This window comes from Macaca thibetana, chromosome 15 (assembly GCF_024542745.1).
Source record: "Macaca thibetana thibetana isolate TM-01 chromosome 15, ASM2454274v1, whole genome shotgun sequence".
Taxonomy (NCBI): Eukaryota; Metazoa; Chordata; class Mammalia; order Primates; family Cercopithecidae; genus Macaca; species Macaca thibetana.
In genome coordinates this window covers 22,982,148-23,001,519 of record NC_065592.1, presented here as the reverse complement: position 1 = coordinate 23,001,519, position 19,372 = coordinate 22,982,148, and the positions used below count along the sequence as shown (strand labels likewise).

The 19,372-nt window shown below is 40.5% G+C and overlaps 1 protein-coding gene across 4 annotated transcripts in view; it reads right to left on the bottom strand.

Annotated features, from left to right (window-relative positions):
- The window catches only part of ASTN2 (astrotactin 2), a 988,433-nt gene that overhangs the window by 381,009 nt on the left and 588,052 nt on the right, over window positions 1–19,372 (bottom strand). For all 4 annotated transcript variants that reach the window (XM_050759610.1, XM_050759611.1, XM_050759612.1 and 1 more), the window contains one exon: window positions 4,954–5,120. In XM_050759610.1, the coding sequence (XP_050615567.1) occupies window positions 4,954–5,120 (167 nt within the window). The remainder of the gene's footprint in view (window positions 1–4,953; window positions 5,121–19,372) is intronic.

The window sequence follows — 19,372 nt, the reverse complement described above, 5'->3', positions numbered from 1 at the left end:
AGTGCTTAACTATGACAGCTCCTGTGCATGTATACTTTCATTTAATCTTCACAATGGTGCTACAATCACTTCTAATTCTACATTAAAGAGCACAGGCTCAGAGAAATTGAGTGACTTGCCAAAGACCACATGACTAGATGTGGCCAGAGGCCAGCAATGACATCAGATCTGTCTTGACTGAACCTGGAACCACAATACCTAAGTTTCAATCTCCACAACCTCACTTACCAGATATGTGACCTTGGACAGTTACTGAGCCACTCTGTGCTTTTTTTAAAAACAAAACAAAAAGCCATAGAATGGGAATCATAATAGTATATCCCTTGTAGAGTTGTTATGAGAATTGAATGAGCTAATGTACCCAAAGCACTTAGAACAGTCATGGTACCTAGAAAGTCCTTAGTAAATGTTAGCTGCTATTATTAACCTGGTTGCAAACAGATTTATTAAACCTTCTCCTACCCAGAACACTCTTAGGAAGGTCATAGAGCTTTGAGCAAGTTGGGAAGGTCCTCTTGATAATGAGTTTATTTTGTTTTCCTTGCTTAATTCAATCGCATCCCACTTCTCTCTAGACCATCTCTCTCACAAGTACCTGCTAATAGCTTTCATTGTTTACAGTGCTTCTAACAAATGTGGTAACTTCTCATTTGCATTCCTAATAGCCAGTTTCCAAATCCTGTTGAAACTGCAGTTGCTTTTAGGATGCCTGGGTTTTGTTTCTTTTGTCCTGTTTATTACCATTTGGATGGGTTTTAACAGCTCACCACACACTCTCACCCATTGAGTCTTCTTAAGACTTTCACAGTCCTTTTTTTTTTTTTTTTTTTTTAAATTATACTTTAAGTTCTAGGGTACATGTGCACAATGTGTAGGTTTGTTACATATATATACATGTGCCATGTTGGTGTGCTGTACCCATTAACTCATCATTTACATCAGGTATATCTCCTAGGATGCTATCCCTTCCCCCTACTCCCTCCCCACAATAGGACCCAGTGTGTGATGTTCCCCTTCCTGTGTCCAAGTGATCTCATTGTTCAATTTCCACCTATGAGTGAGAAGATGCGGTATTTGGTTTTCTGTTCTTGTGATAGTTTGCTGAAAATGATGGTTTCCAGCTGCATCCATGTCCCTACAAAGGACATGAACTCATCCTTTTTTATGGCTGCATAGTATTTCATGGTGTATATGTGTCACATTTTCTTAATCCAGTCTGTCACTGATGGACATTTGGGTTGATTCCAAGTCTTTACTACTGTGAATAGTGTCACAATAAACATACGTGTGCATGTGTCTTTATAGCAACATGACTTATAATCCTTTGGGTATATACCCAGTAATGGGATGACTGGGTCAAATGGTATTTCTGGGTCTAGATCCTTGAGGAATTGCCACACTGTTTTCCACAATGGTTGAACTAGTTTACAGTCCCACCAACAGTGTAAAAGTGTTCCTATTTCTCCATATCCTCTCCAGCACCTGTTGTTTCCTGATTTTTTTAATGATTGCCATTCTAACTGGTATGAGATGGTATCTCATTGTGGTTTTGATTTGCATTTCTCTGATGATGAGTGATGATGAACATTTTTTCATGTGTCTGTTGGCTGTATGAATGTCTTCTTTTGAGAAGTGTCTATTCATATCCTTTGCCCACTTTTTGATGGAGTTGTTTGTTTTTTTCTTGTAAATTTGTTTGAGTTCTTTGTAGGTTCTGGATATTAGCCCTTTGTCAGGTGAGTAGATTGCAAAAATTTTCTCCCATTCTGTAGGTTGCCTTTTCACTCTGATGGTAGTTTCTTTTGCTGTGCAGAAGCTCTTTAGTTTAATTAGATCCCATTTGTCAATTTTGGCTTTTGTTGCCACTGCTTTTGGTGTTTTAGACATGAAGTCCTTGCCCATGCCTATGTTCTGAATGGTATTACCTAGGTTTTCTTCTAGGGTTTTTATGGTGTTCGGTCTAACATTTAAGTCTCTAATCCATCTTGAATTAAATTTCATATAAGGAGTAAGGAAAGGATCCAGTTTCAGCTTTCTACTTATGGCTAGCCAATTTTCCCAGCACCATTTATTAAATAGGGAATCCTTTCCCCATTTCTTGTTTTTCTCAGGTTTATCAAAGATCAGATGGCTGTAGATGTGTGGTATTATTTCTGAGGGCTCTGTTCTGTTCCATTGGTCTATATCTCTGTTTTGGTACCTGTACCATGCTGTTTTGGTTACTGTAGCCTTGTAGTATAGTTTGAAGTCAGGTAGCGTGATGCCTCCAGCTTTGTTCTTTTGGCTTAGGATTGTCTTGGCAATGCGGGGTCTTTTTTGGTTCCATATGAACTTTAAAGCAGTTTTTTCCAATTCTGTGAAGAAAGTCATTGGTAGCTTAATGGGGATGGCATTGAATCTATAAATTACCTTGGGCAGTATGGCCATTTTCACGATATTGATTCTTCTTATCCATGAGCATGGCATGTTCTTCCATTTGTTTGTGTCCTCTTTTATTTCACTGAGCAGTGGTTTGTAGTTCTCCTTGAAGAGGTCCTTTACATCCCTTGTAAGTTGGATTCCTAGGTATTTTATTCTCTTTGAAGCTATTGTGAATGAGAGTTCATTCATGGTTTGGCTCTCTGTTTGTCTGTTACAGGTGTATAAGAATGCTTGTGATTTTTGCGCATTGATTTTGTATCCTGAAACTTTGCTGAAGTTGCTTATCAGCTTAAGGAGATTTTGGGCTGAGACGATGGAGTTTTCTAAATATACAATCATGTCATCTGCAAAGAGGGACAATTTGACTTCTTCTTTTCCTAACTGAATACCCTTGATTTCTTTCTCCTGCCTGATTGCCCTAGCCAGAACTTCTAACACTATGTTGAATAGGAGTGGTGAGAGAGGGCATCTTGTGCCAGTTTTCAAAGGGAAAGCTTCCAGTTTTTGCCCATTGATTAGTCCTGTCTAGTGCATCAGGTCACTAGCAAATGTTATTAGAATCATTTAAGTTAATTTATTTAACAAACACATACACTGCTAACTCTGTGCAGGACATTGTTCCAAAGCATTTCACAAATATTAATGTAAATGGTAATATATTTAGTCCTTATAACATCTCTATAGACAGATATTACTATTATCCCTGTTTTACAGATGAGAAAACCGAGGCACAGAGACATTAATTAACTTGCTCAAGGTCACACAGCAAGGAGATATTGAGCCACATCACTAGTCATATGACCTTGGGCATGTTTCTTAACCTTCAGAGGGTAACAAATATGAAATACTTTCACTCTTCAGAATTATCATTATATTAAAGTAGGTATAAAAATTTTACAGATGAGACAATGGAAGGTCAGGCGTCCTGAAAGGCTTGCCTTATGCCTAAGAGAGTGGCAGAGCTAGGATTAGAATTCGTGTCTTTTGAATCCACGGTTCCCTGTAGTGTGCTGTGGATGGAAGGTGGTAATAGTTTCTGATGTCAAAATCCATTATTGCTGCTCCTGCTGCTGTTACTGTTGTTATTTGCCACAGAACAGCCCCCACCCCATCCCAAACACAGAGAGAGAAAAATAACAATGACAAGAACATGGCTGATTCTGTATGCAGCCTGAAGATCTAAAGCCATGCATAATTTACTCAACATTGCCTGCAGTCACTTAAGCTGAGGAGAGATCGCTATAAATTCAGGTCTGCATACCCTAATTTATTTCTTATTTATTTTACTGATACATATCTAGGGCCTCCAGTGAGCTGCTTCTATACCTGCACAAAGGCACCAGCAGCCCTAAGTGCAACTAGGGCAGGAAAGGAGACCTTGAAACAAGCCCTCGAAGAAAAACTGGACTCTACGCACTAGAGTGCGTAGTTAAATTAATTTTTAAAGTTAAATTAATTTTTCTGGTAAACTGAAATTAAACCCATGCCCACGCTCACCCCCTATTTGTGAAACATAGGACTGAAAACGTTGTTAAATGTCCCGTTCTGCTTTTCTCTCTTAGTAAAGAGAGCATTAAATGTACTTCTTTCATGAGTACAAGATTATTTTTCTGAGTCACAGAATGTCAAAAGATAAGCTAATATTCTAATACTAAGACATAATCAGAAAGGGAATGGAGAGGAGAAGAAAAAAGTCTATTTTCTTGAGTGATTACTGAGGACCAAATGCTATGCAAGGTGCTGTCAAAAGCAGAGGTAATGGCCATTGCAGTCTTCAAATGGAAAGCAAGGTAAGCTGGAAGAAATGTCCGCCATCCTTCCCCAAAGATCTCTTTTCACAGATGGTCACACTGTGGCCCAGACAGAGAACATGACTTGTCGGAGGTCACTCAGCAAGTTAGTCCCAGCATGTTCCCCTTTTAGCCTCAAACTTATTTCAAAACTCAGCTTGAGTCCTTCGAGAGCCAGCACTGCCCTGCAAGCTTTACCTACATTGTTTCCTTTAGCCTTTCCCTCCTCCAATTAATTGTCCTTACAGATATGGACATGAGGACACAGAAAGGCTGAACACTGCACTCACACTGTTACATTCCTGCTGAAACTGAGCTTGAAGCCTGGGCTTAGCCTGTGCTTTTATGCACCAAACCTGAAACCTTTGTGACCACCTTCAAGACGTCTGCTTTTGTCTCCAAACTGCACTGACTAGGGCCATACAGGTAGATTCAGAAGGGCAGGAGGCTTCAGTAGGAAAAAGCTACTGGCTCTAGGATGAGGCCTGGGCATGGGTTATATTTATTAACCCAATATTTATTTTTCTCATTTTTTTCTTTTTTAAGAAGGTTATAATTTATAACCACCCAACAGAAGGTTATAATTTTGGCTTTTGGTTCTTGGGCTAAAACAGGAGAGGCAGAAAGGTCATTCTATCGAACGTCAAAGTTCAGCCTTGCTGAGTTGTAGTGTCTGATCATTTTCTCATGCATCCCTCACTTCTGTAAATGGGGCGCCTGGGCCTTGGGGACACAGACTCACCCGCAGAACATGAAGATGGTGCTTGAAGTGGCATCGTAGGGCAGAGGCAGCGTCTGCTGCAGGCACAGCTGCTCACAGCCGCCATTAAAACCATCAGAGCAGTCAATGCCTTTGGAGTGGTCGTAGCAGCCGGAGCCATCCTTCATGGGTTTCAGCTCCTCGGGGCACTGCTCAGAGAGAGGGCAACAGGGTGGTTATGGCTTGGGAGGTTGTAGGCCCCATCATCATGCCCTCTCCTCCCTCCTGGAAGAGACATGTGTCAGGGATTGATAGAAAGGTTTTCAGTCTCCTTTGGTCAGTTAATAGCTTTGTGACAAGTTCCACAAGTCCCTTTACTTCTCTGAACCTCAGCGTGCCCACCTGTAAAATGGGACTTTTGTGACTATCTTCTTATGGCATTGTGAGAATGAAGAGTGATAATGTCAGCAAAGTGTTGAGAACACTGGCTCACACGGCAACAGCATAGCAAATGTCAGCTGCTTGTTAATATTGACATTGCTGGGATCATACGCATTATTGTTTCTACTGTTACTGCCCTACAGGGTCTACTGTTAGAAAAGTCACATGGGGAGGCTGCCAGATATATATTTAAAAGCCTCTACCAGTATGAGTTTAATTTCCAGCTTTTCCTCTTCTCACTATGTGACCCAGAGAAGTTACTTGCCGTCTCTGAGCTTCAATGTTCTCATCTAATAAATGGGCACAATATCTACAACTACAGATTAGATGTGAAGCTTTTTTTTTTTTGAGGCGGAGTCTCGCTCTGTCACCCAGGCTGGAGTGCAGTGGCTCTGTCTGGGCTCACTGCAAGCTCCGCCTCCCGGGTGAAGCTTAAGGTGGATCATGGGGGTGCATCCCTTACTTCAGAATTTGGCACATAATTTGGTACTCATAAAATGTGAATTGCCTTCCTTCCTGTCTTGAATTTGTCTCTTCTTCTCCACCCTTGTCCTGGAGCCGTAAGTGAGATTCCTGCATACTCACAACATCATGGAAAGGGCTCCTAGCCAGTCTGCTGGACTCCAGTCAGGCCTTCTCAAAACCATCCTCCAAATGGCCAACAGAGTGCTAATTCTAAATAGCATCACTCCCCAGCTTAAATAAGTAAATGAATCTTAAAACATGTGAATCTGCTGTAAACTGATATTCAAGGCCCTCCCTTTATAGAAAACCAAGTGCTCTGCTTGGCCATATGCACAGCCCTCCCCATAATCCTCTGGTCCCTAAGCAAACTCCAGGGAGTTCTACCTTCAATGGCCTCAGCTAGAATGCTCTTGTCAGTGGGTCTGGCACCTGCTATGCGCTCCTTTAGTGGAAAATCATATACTGTGGAGACAGATGGCTATTGATTTAATTTAGTTTTCTATCATTTGATGAGGCTGAGCTCATCTTCTCCATCCCAGCTGATGGAGAAGTAGTTCCAACACTCTTGCCTTCAGAAGAGAAAATGAGGTACTGGGTTTTTATTTCAGTCCTCCTGCTGGCATTTCTTGTCCACAAAGATTAACACCCAGAGCCCAGCCTTCCTCATCCATCACCGGACATCACTGATTAAAATGCCTTCCCACCGTGAGCCCCCACCGTCCAAATCCCTGCTCCGCTTCCCATGCCGTCACCTAAACAACACCAATAATAAAACATACACATAAAAATTAATTTACAAAAACCACAATAACAACAAAAAAAAAAAAGGTCAGCCCTCTTGGAAATTAAATTTTGCCTGAGAAGATTCTATAATTACAAATGCATGCAAGAGTTCTTCAAGACATTTGAGACTGGCGCCAGGAAGAGTGACAGAGAAAGTAGGTTATAAATGGCCTTTGTCAAGCTGCAGAAAGGTTATAAAACTGCTGCATTTTGTGCTTAAAAAATCAATTTTCCATGTGAGTGAAGTGCTGTACATATTTTTTTTTTTTGAGACGGAGTCTCACTCTGTCGCCTGGGCTGGAGTGCAGTGGCACAATCTCAGCTCACTGCAAGCTCCACCTCCCGGGTTTACGCCATTCTCCTGCCTCAGCCTCTGGCTAGTTTTTTGTATTTTTTAGTAGAGACAGGTTTCACCGTGTTAGCCAGGATGGTCTTGATCTCCTGACCTCGTGATCCGCCCGTCTCAGCCTCCCAAAGTGCTGGGATTACAGGCTTGAGCCACCGCGCCCGGCAAGTGCTGTACATATTAATACAAGCTCAGAGGAAGCCCCTGCTTGTCTCTGAACATTCACCGTCAGACAAGAGGGCACGTGGTCACAAGGTCATTTGGAGCCATTTGCGGGTACTGGGACCTGGCTTCAGTCTGTTTGCAGACTCGTGGAGCATGCTGAAAAGAATGACTGATCTTCCTATCAGGTAACAGAAGACACCCGGGCAGGGTATGGTCTCAGTTCTTCTCATCCCCCAATGATTCTCTACCACATTTGTTTTTTAAACGTGTTCACTAAACTACAGGTTTTATCTAAGTGCTTTACCTGTTTTAACTTATTTAATCCCTATAGCAAATACATGAGGTAGAGTGGCAGGCTGATAATGGTTCCCAAGGCATGTCTCTGTCCTAAGCCCTGCAACTTGGAATCTATGAATGCGACTTTCTATGGTAAAGGTTATGCTGATGTGATTGTGTCAAAACTCTTGAGGACACCCTCCTGGGTTTTCCAGGTTGGCCTAAATGCCATCACAAATGTTCTTATGACAGAGAGGCAGAAAGAAATTACACACACAGAGGAGAAGGCGACATGGGAGTGGAACAGAGATTGGTGCATTGTGGCCACAAACCAATCAATGCTGCTGCTACCACAACCTGAAAGAGGCCAGGCACGGATTCTCCTCTAGAGCCTCCAGAAGCAGCACCACCAGAAATCAAATGCCAGCACCTTCATTTTGAATTTCTGGCCTCCAGCACTGGCAGAGAACAAACTTCTTAATAATTATCTTAAGCCACCGAGTTTGCAGCAATTTCTTGCCGCAGACAAGGTAGGTACCGTCATGATTCCCATTTTGCAGAGGAGGAAGCTGAGGAGAGGGTTACACAGTTTGGTGGTGACAGAGGCAGAGCTTCTCAGGCTTCCCAACTTTGTTGCTATTAACTGCCTAATGGGCAAGCCACTTCACCACCCTGTCATTTACTGACTGACTGACATCTAGTTGTAGGAAGTCCTGTCATTTACTGACTGACTGACATCTAGTTGTAGGAAGTCCTGTCATTTACTGGCTGACTGACGTGTAGCTGTAGGAAGTCCTGTTATTTACTGGCTGACTGACGTCTAGTTGTAGGAAGATAGAACAAGGCAGGGCTTAGAGCTCATCTAACGTCCTTACTTTAGAACTGAGGCCCAGAAAGTTAGAGGACATCACCCCATATTCCTCAGCACATGAATGGAGAACGTGAAGCCAGGCTTCCCTTGCCCCAGCTTGGTGTTCTCTGTCCACTACACTCACTTCCCTTCAGGTTAAAGCATTTTGCAAACTTGCAGATCCTATAGTCTCTCTCCCCAAGATGATTTGCTGATGGGAAACTGAGGGTCAGGAAGGTAAGGGGACTTGACCAACATCACACAGCAAATTAAAGGTAAGATTTGATCCATGCCTGTGGGAAAGGCTTTCTAAGTACATGAAGTGGGTTTACCAGTTACCATCATTCCTTCCTCTGTCATGGACTTCATGCCCTGTACCTTTGAGGATGAGTAGGGGCAGATGAGATCTAGCCATCGTTTGAGATTATCTGTATATTATTAGTGTTTAATTAGCTTTTTGCTTATTATCTGTCTCCTCCACCAAAAGGTAAATGTTATAATAGTATGGACCATGTGGCTTTACCTAAGCCATCTGGCATATAGTTGGTACCTGTTATTTGCTGAATGAATAGGTGGAGTGCCAGAAATGACATTTAGTGTGTCTGTATATTAACTTTGGATCTGAATCCACATTACTCTTATAAGTTATATAACCTTCAGGCAGTGACATAAAGTCTCCTATCTTCACGTGATTACTGTGATGGGTAAATAGTATGGTCACCAGCTTCAAAGATGGTTCCCAGTGATTCCTGCCTTCTGGTATTAAGACTCGTGTAATCCCCTCCTACACTGCACCAGAATTGGTCTATGTGACCAATCGTATGTGGCAGAAGAGGAGGTATGTGGCTTCTAAAGGTAGATCATAAGAGAGATCTTTCTCTCCCTCTGTCTGTCTCTCGCTCTCTCTCATCACTTGCTCTAGTGAAAGCAAGCTGCCATGTTTTCAGCAGCCCTATGGAGAGTCTCGTGTGGCAAAGAAGTAAAGCCTCTGGCCAACAGCCAGTAAGGCTGGGGCCTGCCAGCAAAACATGAGTGAGCCTGCAAATAAACTATCCCGCCCCAATCCAAGCTTGTTCAGATATTGGCAACCCCAGCTGACATTTTGACTGAGACTTTGTAGGGGTGGGCCAGAACCACACATCTAAGCTGCTCTTGAATTTCTGACCCTTAACAATCCTGTGGGATAATAAATACTTTTTGTTTTAAGTGACTTGATTTTTGAGATAATTTGTTACACAGCAATAGCTAACCAATACAGTGAGATAAATGTATGCAGATAAATGTATGCAGTAATCAGCAAGTAGTTCTGCTGTCATAGGTATTTGTAAAGAGCTTAGAATCTGGTTTGAGAGATAAATATACATATCTGTCAGAGGACTAGTTAGTTATAGAACACTCATAAAGAAGTATGGTAAAATGTGTTTGGGAAAATAAAAACTCCGCAAATGTGAGTGACTATGGAATACTGAAACCGGGAGATTTTAGTCTTTTCTCCTCTTGTAGGAAGGGAACCCTGTAGGAAGGAAGCTCCTACAAGAAGAGAAAAGAGACATCTAATGTACTGGAAGAGGAAGACTAGAATTCATTACCAGGCACTGCCGCTTGCTTGCCTCGTGACCTTGGACAAGTCCTTGAAACTATTTTGGCCTGTTTTCTTTCTGTAAGTGGAGGAGCCAGTTTGGATATGAGGAGTAAAGTCAGGCCTGAATTCCAATGAAAGATTTGTGACACTGAGCATATAAGCAGGATGCCTCACCTCAGAGACAGCCTCAGGTTCCTCATCTGTAAAATGCAAATAATGTCTCTCTTGGAGGCACTTCTGAAGATTGTATGAGAAAACACTTCTGAAATATCTGGCTTTAGAGCTGGTACATAATAGATGCCTAATAAATGAAGATTAAATGTATGGGGATATATAAACAAGTTATAAATTAACCGAAACCCCAAAAGAAATCCTAGCTTAGTTGGGAAGAATCACGATGTCTGACTAGATACGGGTAGGATGTACCTCCTCCATGGAGAGGAACCAGAATAATAAGTAGATACACACATTTCAAACAGATCGTCTAGAAGAGAATGCTAAGATTCATCAGAGAAGAAATGAGAAGCACCAGGAGTAAGTAAATAGAGACTTTGAGGCAGTTTGCCTAGTCAGAAACCAACTGAGAGCTGGAATGGGCTCCTGGATGTGGGGTAACAGTAAGAGAGAACCCCCCAGGGCTCCAAAATGGGGTTTTACACCTTGGCTGTGGGGAAACCCTCAACCTACTGGGGCCTTTGGCCTGACATATGAAGTGCCTAACGGTTGCATAAAACAATTGCTACAGAATGAGCACCCACATAAAATCCCACAGGCATCTGAACCTGGAGTAGACACAGCTGGGCACTATTTTGAGAGCCAAGATACTGAGAATCTGCAGATATGGCTGCTGCTGCACTGTTCTAGAGAGGGAGAGGGAAGACTGGGTGCTCCCACACATCCCCAGGAAGCTCCTTACTGCCCTGCTGCAGGCTGCTATTGAGACTGAGACATGGATGGACTGTACTTCTCACAGCTTTTCGCCCACATTGCTTGCCTGGGATGAACTCTGCCTTCTCTGGTATCAGGCCCAAAGCACCATTTTTGACAGTTTAATGCTGAGCTGCACCCTACCATTGGCGTGAGTTTGGGTTGATGTGGCTGCAGCTGCTACCCAGTCAAGGAGGGACAGGGAGACCAGGCTATCCGATGCACATCTAGGACAATAGCCACAGCCCTGCAAGGGGCTGCTGTGAGACCAAGACTCAAGTGGGCCACACTCACCACAGTTTCTTGTCAATACGGCTCACCTTTCTGGTCACAGCCCACAGCTGGCACCATGCTGAGCATTTAACGCTGGACTGTGCCCCAGCCTTGGGGCCGAGTTTGAGGTAACATGGCTGCAGCCACCACCCTGCTAGGAGAGTGACAGGGTAGACTACATTCTCCTAAGCACACTCAGGACAATACCCACCATCCTGCTGTGGGTGACTGCGAGACTAGGGACCAGCCCGCCCAACTCATCACATCTCCCAGCGAGACCAACATGGGTTTCTTGAGTCCCAGTGGGTGGCTCTAACCACCATTACTGCCATCAGCCACACTACACCAGCTTCCCAGGGGCCCCAAAGTCTATCCATACATTGGGCCCACTGCTCCCACTACTAGCTTCTAAGCAAGCCAACTAATGGCCCAAGAATTAGCCCTCAAAAACCTACTAACACTGAAGCTAGAGTAAGCTGCTTTGGGGCTTAAAAACAGGCACACTCACCCCACTGCTGCCACCATCAGGTGTGAAGACTGGCTCACTCTGTGTTCAAGGTCCCAGCTTAACTTCACCACAACCTCAACTAACAACTGTACGAAATCGAAAACACAGTATCTCAAAATGTGTATCATTTAGCAAAATCAGTGCTAAGAGAAAAGTTTATAGCATTAAATGCCTACATCAAAAAATTATCACAAATTAACAACCTAACATGACACCTGAAAAAACTAGAAATACGGCCGGGAGCGGTGGCTCACGCCTGTAATCCCAGCACTTTGGAAGGCCAAGGTAGGCGGATCACCTGAGGTCGGGAGTTCAAGACCAGCCTGAGCAACATGGAGAAACCCCATCTCTACTAAAAATACAAAATTAGCCGGGTGTGGTGGTGCATGCCTGTAATCCCAGCTACTTGGGAGGGTGGGGCAGGAGAATCTCTTGAACCTGGGAGGCAGAGGTTGCAGTGAGCCAAGATTGTAGCATTGCACTCCAGCCTGGGCAACAAGAGCGAAACTCTGTCTCAAAAAAAAAAAAAAAAAAAAAAAAAAAAAAAAAGAAAGAAAAAAGAAAAGAAAAGAAAAAAAGAACTAGAAACACAAGAACAAACCACACCCAAAGTAAGCAGGACAAAAGACATAACAAAGATCAGAGCAGAAATAAATGAAATAGACCCAAAAAGCAATGAAATGAAAAAATAACGTTTTGAAATGATAAAAATTGATAAGCCACTAGCAAGAAAAGAGAGAAGTCTCAAATAAATACAACTAGAAATGTAAAAAGAGACACTACAACTGATGCCATGGAAATACAAAAGATCATCAGAGACTATTATGAAGGCTATTATGTTCACAAACTAGAGAACTTAGAAAAAATGAATATATTCCTGACAACACAAAACCTATGGAGATTGAACCAGGAAGAAACAGAACTCCTGAACAGACCAATAATGAGTAGTGAGACTGAATCGATAATAAAAAATATCTCTCAACAACAACAGAAAAAGCCAAGGACTGGATGAATTCACAGCCAACTTCTACCAAACATCCAAAGAGAACTAACACCAATCTTCCTGAAACGATTCCAAAAAAATGAGGAAGAGGAAATTATCTCTAACTCATTCTATCAGGCCAGTATCTCCCTGATACCAAAACCATACAAGGAAATAACGACAACAAAAAGAAAACTATACACTAATATCCCTGATGAATATAGATGTCAGTATTTTGCTTAACAAAATACTAGCAAAAGGCCGGACATGGTGGCTCACGCCTGTAATTTCAGCACTTTGGGAGGCCAAGGCAGGCAGATCAGGAGGTCAGGAGTTTGAGACCAGCCTGGTCAGCATGGCGAAACCCTGTCTCTACTAAAAATACAAAAAAATTAGCTGGGTATGGTGGCGCACACCTGTAGTCCCAGCTACTCGGTAGGCTGAGGCAGGAGAATTGCTTGAACACGGGAGGCAGAGGTTGCAGTGAGTCAAGGTCATGCCACTGCACTTCAGCCTGGGTAACAGAGCGAGACTCCGTCTCCCCCCCCAAAAAATACTAGCAAATCAAATCCAACAGCACACCATGATCAGGTGAAATTTATCCCTTTGATGTAATGAAGATTCGAATATCCAAATCAATAAACGTGATACATCACATAAACAGAATTCAGGACAAAAGCCATACAATAATCTCCATAGATGCAGGAAAAAAAGCATTCAATAAAATTAAACATCCTTTGATGATAAAAACATATCCTCAACAGAGTAAGTATTTAAGATTCACACCTCAACATAGTAAAGGCCATGACCCACAGCCGATATCTTATGCGGAGGGGGAGGAAGCATTTCCTCTAAGAATTAGAACAAGACAAAGACGTCCCCTTTCAACACTCTTATTCAACATAGCACTGGAAGTTCTCATCAGAGAAGTCAGGACAGAGAAAAAATAAAAGTTATCCAAGTTGGAAAAGAAGAAGTCAAATTATCCCTGTTTGCTGTGTCTTATATCTAAAAATCCCTAAAGACTCTATCAAGTTCAAGATAAAAAATAACATGCAGAAATCAGTAGCATTTCTATAAACCAAAAAAAAACCTAAGCTGAGAACCAAATTAAGAAAGCAATTCGTTTACAATAGCTACAAAAGTAAAATAAAATACCTAGGAATATATTTAACGAGGAGGTGAAAGATCTCTCTAAAAATAATAACAAAACACTGATGAAATAAATTGTAGATGACATAAATACATGGAGAAACATCCCATGCTCATGAATTGGAAAACCAATATTGTTAAAAGGATTATATTGCCCAAAGCAATCTGCAGATTCAATCCAATCCCTATCAAATTACCAACATCATTTTTCAAAGCATTAGAAAAAAAATCCTAAAATTCATATGTAACCAGAACAGAACCCAAATAACCAAAGCAATCTCAAGCAAAATAAACAAAGCTAGAAAATCATATTATCTGACTTCAAATTTTAGTACAAGGCATAGTAACCACAAAACCATGGTATTGGTATAAAAACAGGCACCTAGATCAATGGAATAGAATGGAGAACCCAGAAATAAAGCCACATACCTGCAACCAAATGATCTTTGACAAAGTCAACAAAAATATACACTGGTAAAATGATACTCCAGTTGTATTAGTCCATTATCATACTGCTATAAAGAAATACCTGAGACTGGGTAATTTATAAATAAAAGAGGTTTAATTGGCTCATGGTTCCAGAGGCTGTATAGGAAGCATGGCTGGGGAGGTCTCAGGAAACTTAAAATCGTGAAGGAAGGCGAAGAGGAAAGAGGCACATCTTCACATTGCTGGAGCAGGAGGAAGAGAGCAAAATGAGAGGTGTTACACACTTTTAAACAACCAGATCTCATGAGAACTCACTATTGCAAGAACAGCAAGGGGAAAATCTGCCCCCATGATACAATCACCTCCTACCAAACCCCTCCTCCAATACTGGGGATTACAATTCAACATGAAATTTGGGTGGGAACACAAATCCAAATCATATCACTAATGAATAAATGGTACTGAATAATTGGATAGCCATACACAGAAGAATGAAACTGGACTCATATTTCTCGTCATATATTTTTTAAAAACCTCAAAATGGATTAAGACCTGAAACTATAAAAATCCTAGAAGAAAACCTAGAAAACACCATTTTGGACATTGGCCTTGGGAAATAATTTGTGACTAAGTCCTTGGATCTAATTAAACTAAAGAGCATCTACACAGCAAAAGAAACCATCTACAGAGTAAACAAACAACCTACAGAATGAGAGAAAATATTCACAGATCGTGCACCCGACAAAGGTCACATGTCCAGAGTCCAAAAGGAACTTAAACAATTCAACAAGTAACAACAAATAACACCACTAAAAAGTGGGCAAAAGACATAAACAGACACTTCTTAAAAGAAGACATGCCAGTGGCCCACAAACATGAAAAAACGTTCAACATTACTAATCAGCAAAGAGATCCACATCAAAACCATAGTGAGATACCATTTCACACCTGTCAGAATGGCTACTATTCAAAAGTCAAAAAACAACAGATGCTGGTGAGGCTGCGGAGAAAAGGGAACACTTATAAACTGTTGGTAGGAATGTAAATTAGTACAACCTTTAAGGAAGACAGTATGGAGGTTTTTTAAAAGAACTAAAAATAGAACTACCGTTCAATCCAGCAATCCCACTATTGGGTATAAACTCAAAGAGAAAAAATCATTACATTAGGCCGGTCACGGTGGCTCATGCCTGTAATCCCAGCACTTTGGGAGGCCTAGGCAGGTGGATCACTTGAGGCCAGGAGTTCGAGACCAGCCTGGCCAACATGGTGAGACCTTGTCTCTACTAAAAGTACAAAAATTAGCCAGGCATGGTGGCACATGCCTATACTCCCAGCCACTCAGGAGGTTGAGGTGGGAGAATCACTTGAACCCAGGAGGTGGAGGTCACAGTGAGCCGAGATCATGCTACTGCACTCCAGCCTGGGCGACAGAGACCTTGTTTCAAAAAAAAAAAAAAAAAAAAACCAAAGAAGAAAACCTGCATTCATATGTTTACTGCAACAATAATAACATGAGTGTTATTTCATAATAGCAAAAATATGGAATTAACCTGAGTGTCTATCAAGAGTTGATTGAATAAAGAAAATGTGGTATACACTCCTACCCCTCCCTTCTCCCCACCCACCCACAGACATACCATGGAATACTACTAGGGCATAAAAAAGAATGAAATCATGTCTTTTGCAGGAACATGGATAGAACTGGAGGCCATTATCATAAGTGAAATAACTCAGAAACAGAAAGTCCAATATGACATGTTCTCACTTATAAGTGGGAGCTAAACAATGGGTACACCTGCACGTAGAGAGTGCAATGACAGACACTGGAAATTACAAAAGTTGGGAGAATGGAAGGGTGGGAAGAGTGTGAGGATTGACAAAGTACTGATTGGGTACAACGTTCACTATTCAGGTGATGGGTATAATAAAAGCTCAAACTTCACCATTACACAGTGTAAGCATGAAAGAGACCGGCTTGTACCCTCTAAATATATAAAAATAAAAATATAAATAAAGGTAACTGAAACTATTAGCTGATTTTTTTCTTTTCCATATGTCTAAGTCCTTCTTTAGATCATTTAACAAATACTCACCAAACACCAACCTACTCAGTGCTAAGGAAATGTTTTAGGTGCCAAAAATGTAGTAGTAAACAAGACAGACAAGACCTTTTTCTCATAGAATTTACATTCTAGAGAAGAGACAAATAATTAACAAGTAAACAAACAAAATGATTATTTTGTAGAGTAAAAAAAATATGAATAAAGATAAAAGTATAATACGATAAAAAGTTAATGAGGATGGAGTGAAAGAAGCATAAAGTTAGCCTAAAAATAGGATAGACAGATTTATTCCACTTTAGTCTTCTTTTTCAAAAGAAGTTTTGGCCATTATAATTCCTCTGCCTTTCATTTAAATTCCAGAAAAATCTTGTCTATACTTATAAAAATCATGCTGAGGTTTTGATACGAATTATATTAAACCTTTATATCAATTCGAGGCATGTGGGCATCTTTATTATGTTGTGCCATCCAATTCATGAATACAGTATGTCTTCCCATGTGATTAGATCTTCTTTGATTTCTTTCACCAGTATTTTAAAGTTTTGCTAAAGCTAAACATGGCCCATGCATATTTTGTCAGATTTGCATCTGAGTATTTGATTACCTTTTAGGGATTGCAAATTATATTGTATTTTTTATATATTTTGTCAGATTCACATCAAATATTTTGTTATGTTTCAGAAATTGCAAATGGTATTGTATTTTTTATTTCAAACGTTCGCGTGTTCATTGCTAGTATACGGGAATACAATTTATGTTGTATATTTTTCTTGTATTCTGAGACCTTGCCAAGCTTACTAATTACTTCTAGAAATTTCTTTTGTAGATTCCTTGAGATTTTCTATGTAAAAAAAATCATGTGATCTGCCAATGGGTCAGTCTTATAGTCTTATTTCTTCCTTTCTTATCTGAATGCCTTCTTCCTTTTTTGATTTTTTTTTTTTTCCTGTTATTGCACTGGCCAGAACTTTCCACATGATGTTGAATAACAGTGGGCAGAGTGAATCTCCTTTTCTTGTCTCTGACCTTTTGGAGAAAGTATTAAGTCTTTCACCACAAATATGTCAGCTGTATCTCTTTTATTGATGTTCTTCATCAAGTTGAGTAAGTTCTCCTCTATTATTTTTTTTGGAAGTTTTAAAAATCATTTTGGTGTGGAATTTTGTCAAATGCTTTTCTTGTATCCATTGACATGACGATGTGATTTTTCTTCTTCTGCCTGTGATTATTGTCATGGGCCTCCACGTGAAGAGACCACCAAACAGCCTTTGTGTGAGCAACATGGCTGTTTATTTCACCCAGGTGCAGGTGGGTTGAGTCTGAAAAGAGAGTCAGCGAAGGGAGATAAGGGTGAGGCCGTTTTATAGGATTTGGGTAGGTAAAGGAAAATTACAGTCAAAGGGGGGTTGGTCTCTGGCGGGCAGGAGTGGGGGTTACAAGGTGCTCAGTGGGGGAGCTTTTTGAGCCAGGATGAGCCAGGAAAAGGAATTTCACAACATAATATCATCACGGTAAGGACTGGCCATTTTCACCTCTTTTGTGGTGGAATGTCATCGGTTAAGGCGAGGAAGGGCATTTGCACTTCTTTTGTGATTCTTCAGTTACTTCAGGCCATCTGGGCTTGTATGTGCAAGTCACAGGGGATGAGATCCTGACAATTATAATATACTGATAGATTTTCAAATAGGAAACCAATCTCGCATCCCTGTAATAAACACCACTTAGTCACTGTGTATAGTTATCTTTTATGTATTGTTGAGTCCTATTTGCTAATATTTTGTTAAGGATTTTTATAACTGTGGTATATGCATGAGGGCTATTGGTCTTTGTAGTTTTCTGTTTTTGAACTGTCTTTGTCTGCTTTTATTATCAAGATAATGCTAATGTCTTAAAATGATTTGGGAAGTATTCTCTCTTCTTTAATTTTCTGGAAGTTTTTTTTGTTTGTTTTGTTTTGTTTTGTTTTGTTTAGAATTGATGTTAATTCTTCTTTAAACATTTGGTATATTTCTCCAGTGAAACTATCCAGGACGGGGATTTGGAGCTGAGGGGAGGAGGAGTCTAAAGTGACAAAATAAATTTCCTTAATTGTTATACGGCTTTCCAAATTATCTGTTTCATATTGGCAAATTGTGGTAGTTTGTGTTTTTAAGAAATTGGTCCATTTCACCTAACTCGTCAAGTTTATGTGTGTAAAATTATTTGTAGCATTCCCTTATTATCCTTTTGATTTACACAAGGTCTGTGGTAATATCACCTGTTTCAGATATTGGTAATTTATTTTCTCTCCTCTCTTCCTTTTCAGTCTTACTTACGTTTGTTTAGTTTTATTGTCATTTTCATATAATCAGTTTTTTGTTTCATTGACTTTGCTGTTTTTCTGTTTTCTATCACATTGATTTCCTTCCTTCGGCTTCCTGTGGATTTATTTTGCTCTTTTTTTCTCTAGTTTCTTGAGGTAGGAGCTTAGATTATTGATATGTAACTTCCTTTTTTCTAATGTATGCATTTAGGGCTATACATTTCCTTCTGATTGAATATAAAGACACAGATATGTTAAAAGGATGAATCATGACTTCAGCTGTGTCGCCACACAATTTGATACATTGTATTTTTATTTCATCTAGTTCAGTCCATTTTTTAATTTCCCTTGAGACTTCCTCTTTGACCCATTGATTATTCAGCAATGTGTTGTTTACTTTCTAAGGATTTGAAGATTTTTCTGTTCTCTCTGTTATGAGTTGAAGGTTTATGTCCCCCCAAAAATTTGTATGTTGAAATCCCAACCAACCTGCAAAGTGATGATATTTGCAGTTGAAGCCTTGGGGAGATGATTAGGTCATAAGAGTTAAGCCCTCATAAATAGGATTAGTATCTCACAAAAAGAGGATGGGAGACCAGAGCTCCCTTCCTCTCTAACATATGAGGACACAGAAAGAAGGCAAGCAAGGAAAAGAGAATGTTGCCAAAAAACGGAAATAGCCAGCACCTCAATCTTAGACTTCAGCCTCCAGAACTGTTAGAAATACGTCTATTGTTCAAAGCACCCAATTTATGTTATTTTGCTACAGCAGTCCACAGCTGCTGAAGGCAGCTGTTATTGCTCTGTTATTGCTTTCTTGTTTGATTCTATTGTGGTCAGAGAACACACTCCATACAATTTGAATCTTAAAATTTATGAGGCTTTTTTATGGTCCAGGATATAGTCTTGTCTTT